We start from the raw sequence: 5,000 nt of genomic DNA on the forward strand, positions 1-5,000 counted from the left end.
ATGTGACCAATGATTAGCTAGGGAAAGCAGTGGATTTGTTTGGTTGTGGTCTGGTGGTGTAGAGAGAATGTAAAACAATATGCTAGTGAAAAAGTGTGTGTATAATTTGTTGTTGTTATGAAAAGTATTGGAGTAGAAGGGTCTTGCTAAATTGAAAGTATGTGATGGCATTGTAGGGGTGATAGATATCAAAATAATGAAAGTGACAGGACTGTTGTCTGTTTTTACTGTGTTGCCACCTCGTTGGAAAAAAAAAACTGAGTTGATTGATTGATTTGAGGTTTTCTGGCATTGAATTTGAAGTTATGTACGATTCCTGAGCAGGGTACTCATCCCTATCTTAGAAATCTAAATACGAATGTGTTAGTGACCTCTGTACTGTTTTAATTTTTCTCTGGGAGCCTCCTTTTACAAGCTACTCTTAGAAGTGAATATAAACGTGACTTTCGTCACGGTATAGATAGCCCTTATGGTTGCAAACTGGAAACTTCACTGCCTATCGATCTGCCAAATTCGCTCAAGCTCGATAGCTTTTTGCAGTGTCTACAATCTCCCCGTCCTTGTGTGCTAGTGATGGGGCATTTGGGGGAACCAATAAGGCTACCTGATGAGTCATCAGCAGCCATTTCCTTACCCTCCCTGGTCTTAGCTTGGATGGAAAGGAGCTTAGGCACTGATCATATATATGGCCAGATCAGGCCAGTCTCTAGGGCATTGTCCTCCTAGCTAGGGCATTGCTACTGTCCCTTACCTCTACCATTCCTGGGTGACATTTAAACCTTTTAAATTTGGCAGGCTGTGATGGAAAGTGTGTCTTCGAGTACATCCCCGTATGCGGAAGTGATGGCAGGACATACCCGAATCTTTGCTTCCTGCATATTGCGTCCTGTAGGGACACCAGCCTGATTTACATGCGGCCGGGACCTTGCAGTAAGTAATTACATACTGAGGCTATTTTGTTTTCCAATTACCGTTACTTTAATAAACTCCCAGACATAACAAACAATGTATTGCAGATGGGAAGGTAATTCTTTAAATACATAACTGGATGAAATACTTTTTAAATGTCATAATTACAAGGAAAATATATATTTTTGATTCTTGATGAGATGTTTTGCACTTTATTTCTAGGTAAATTAACATTATTTCATTTTCAAAGTACAAATTCTGGTATCCATTCTCGTATCTAAGGTAGAAATTAGATTCCTTGTTCAGTAAAAATTTTGTTTATAATGTTTACTTTCCTTACTTATAAATATATTTTGGCTTTCATTATGAAAAGTGTAAGACATCTTCAGCCTATGAAGGTTTATTTTTCTTAAACTATCTCAACTATGAAATATTACCATGAAAAATATAAATTGTCTTAGGTATAAAGGGAACAAATTTTTATGAACCATGTAACTTTGCTCTAAGAATAGACTGTCCTTGACCAATTAAACGTGTTCTCTACTGATATTCAAGTACATTTTATTGTTCTCACCATAATTAAATCATTTGGCTTCAATGGCGTATCTTCTAAAAATTTGAAATATAGATCTCAGTTATTATAACTAGTATGTTAATCGTGAACATATTCTAACTTTTGAAACTGTGACGATCTATTTAATCAACTGGATATTTGTATTAAAGAGGTGACAATAGTATATAAACAAGCAGCACATATTTCTAAATAACTTTTATAACTTTGAACTTCATCTCGCAACATAATAAGTCCTTTATTATTGTTATTATTATTATTATTAGCTAAGCTACAACCCTAGTTGGAAAAGCAAGATGATATAAGCCAAAAGGTTCCTACAGGGAAAAATAGCCCAGTGAGGAAAGGAAATAAGGAAATAAACGATATAAGAAGTAATGAACAATTAAAATAAAATATCTTAAAAACATTAAAACAGATATTTCATATAAAAACTATAAGATGATTTGTCAATCATTTTATCTATTGCACAACTGAACTCTCTCTCTCTTGCAGCATTACCAGATATGTGCAACATTCCTTGCAACAGAAAGTACGAGCCTATCTGTGGAAACGATGGGGTCACCTACACCAATCCCTGTGTCCTCATGTACGAGTCTTGCATAAATCCTGGACGCTCATTGACAATGGCATACGACGGAAGATGCAGTAAGTTCTCATGGAAATATTCCGTGTTTTAAATTTATTTTATTCTATTCGACTTTTCACTGAAGGACTCAATGTTTTATTCGACTTTTCCCTGAGGGACTCAATGTTCTATTTGACTTTTCACTGAAGGACTCAATGTTCTATTCAACTTTTCACTGAAGGACTCGATGTTCTATTCGACTTTTCACTGAAGGCCTCAATGTTCTATTCGACATTTCACTGAAGGACTAAATGTTCCATTCGACTTTTCACTGAAAGACTCGATGTTCTATTCGACTTTTCACTGAAGGCCTCAATGTTCTATTCGACTTTTCACTGTAGGACTCAATGTTCTATTTGACTTTTCACTGAAGGACTCGATGTTCTATTCGACTTTTCACTGATGGCCTCAATGTTCTATTCGACTTTTCACTGTAGGACTCAATGTTCTATTTGACTTTTCACTGAAGGACTCAATGTTCTATTCGACTTTTCACTGAAGGCCTCAATGTTCTATTCGACTTTTCACTGTAGGACTCAATGTTCTATTTGACTTTTCACTGAAGGACTCAATGTTCTATTCGACTTTTCACTGAAGGACTCGATGTTCTATTCGACTTTTCACTGAAGGCCTCAATGTTCTATTCGACTTTTCACTGTAGGACTCAATGTTCTATTCGACTTTTCACCGAAGGACTCAATATTCTATTCGACTTTTCACTGAAGGACTCAATATTCTATTCGACTTTTCATTGAAGGACTCAATATTCTATTCGACTTTTCACTGAAGGACTCAATATTCTATTCGACTTATCACTGAAGGACTCAATGTTCTATTCGACTTTTCACCGAGGGACTTAATATTCTATTCGACTTTTCACTGAAGGACTCAATATTCTATTCGACTTTTCACTGAAGGACTCAATGTTCTATTCGACTTTTCACTGAAGGACTCAATGTTCTATTCGACTTTTCACCGAGGGACTCAATGTTCTATTCGACTTTTCACTGAAGGACTCAATATTCTATTCGAATTTTCACCGAGGGACTCATTGTTCTATTCGACTTTTCACTGAAGGACTCAATGTTCTATTCGACTTTTCACTGTAAGACTCAATGTTCTATTCGACTTTTTACTGAAGGACTCAAGGTTCTATTCGACTTTTCACCGAGGGACTCAATGTTCTATTCGACTTTTCACTGAAAGACTCAATGTTCTATTTGACTTTTCACTGAAGGACTCAAGGTCCTATTCGACTTTTCACTGAGGGACTCAATGTTCTATTCGACTTATCACTGAAGGACACAATGTTCTATTTGACTTTTCACCGAGGGACTCAATATTCTATTCGACATTTCACTGAAGTACTCAATGTTCTATTCGACTTTTCACTGAAAGACTCAATGTTCTATTCAACTTTTCACTGAAGGAATCAAGGTTCTATTCAACTTTTCACCGAGGGCCTCAATGTTCTATTCGACTTTTCACTGAAGGACTCAATGTTCTATTCGACTTTTCACCGAGGGACTCAATGTTCTATTCGGCTTTTCACCAAAGGACTCAATGTTCTATTCGACTTATCACTGAAGGACTCAATGTTCTATGCGACTTTTCACCGAGGGACTCAATATTCTATTCGACTTTTTACTGGAGGACTCAATGTTCTATTCGACTTTTTACTGAAGGACTCAATGTTCCATTCGACTTTTCACTGAGGGATTCAATATTTTATTCGACTTTTCACTGAAGGACTCAATGTTCTATTCGACTTTTCCCCAGGGGACTCAACGTTCTATTCAACTTTTCACCAAAGGACTCAATGTTTTGTTCAACTTTTCACTGAAGGACTCAATGTTCTATTCGACTTATCACTGAAGGACTCAATGTTCTATCCGACTTTTCACCGAGGGACACAATATTCTATTCGACTTTTTACTGGAGGACTCAATGTTCTATTCGACTTATCACTGAAGGACTCAATGTTTTGTTCAACTTTTCACTGAAGGACTCAATGTTTTGTTCAACTTTTCACTGAAGGACCCAATGTTCTATTCGACTTTTTACTGAAGGACTCAATGTTCTATTCGACTTTTTACTGAAGGACTCAATGTTCTATTCGACTTTTTACTGAAGGACTCAACATTCTATTCAACTTTTTACTGAAGGACTCAATGTTTTGTTCAACTTTTCACTGAAGGACCCAATGTTCTATTCGACTTTTTACTGAAGGACTCAATGTTCTATTCGACTTTTTTCTGAAGGACTCAATGTTCTATTCGACTTTTTACTGAAGGACTCAATATTCTATTAGACTTTTTACTGAAGGACCCAATGTTCTATTCGACTTTTTACTGAAGGACTCAATGTTCTATTCGACTTTTTACTGAAGGACTCAATATTCTATTCGACTTTTTACTGAAGGACTCAATGTTCTATTCGACTTTTCACTGAAGGACTCAATGTTCTATTCGACTTTTCACCGAGGGACTCAACGTTCTATTCAACTTTTCACTGAAGGACTCAATGTTTTGTTCAACTTTTCACTGAAGGACCCAATGTTCTATTCGACTTTTCACTGAAGGACTCAATGTTCTATTCAACTTTTCACCGAGGGACTCAATGTTCTATTCGACTTTTCACCGAGGGACTCAATGTTCTATTCGACTTTTCACTGAACGACCCAATGTTCTATTCGACTTTTTACTGAAGGACTCAATATTCTATTCGACTTTTTACTGAAGGACTCAATGTTTTGTTCAACTTTTCACTGAAGGACCCAATGTTCTATTCGACTTTTTACTGAAGGACTCAATGTTCTATTCGACTTTTTACTGAAGGACTCAATGTTCTATTCGACTTTTCACTGAAGGACTCAATGTTCTATTCGACTTT

General features: G+C 36.5%; 1 protein-coding gene across 5 annotated transcripts in view; it reads left to right on the forward strand.

Annotated features, from left to right (window-relative positions):
- LOC137623030 (serine protease inhibitor dipetalogastin-like) overlaps positions 1 to 5,000 on the forward strand; it is a 45,589-nt gene that overhangs the window by 15,112 nt on the left and 25,477 nt on the right. For all 5 annotated transcript variants that reach the window (XM_068353654.1, XM_068353653.1, XM_068353652.1 and 2 more), the window contains exons 3-4: positions 796 to 930; positions 1,976 to 2,128. In XM_068353654.1, coding sequence (XP_068209755.1) covers positions 796 to 930; positions 1,976 to 2,128 — 288 coding nt within the window. The remainder of the gene's footprint in view (positions 1 to 795; positions 931 to 1,975; positions 2,129 to 5,000) is intronic.

Source organism: Palaemon carinicauda, chromosome 30 (genome assembly GCF_036898095.1).
Source record: "Palaemon carinicauda isolate YSFRI2023 chromosome 30, ASM3689809v2, whole genome shotgun sequence".
NCBI classification, from domain to species: domain Eukaryota; kingdom Metazoa; phylum Arthropoda; class Malacostraca; order Decapoda; family Palaemonidae; genus Palaemon; species Palaemon carinicauda.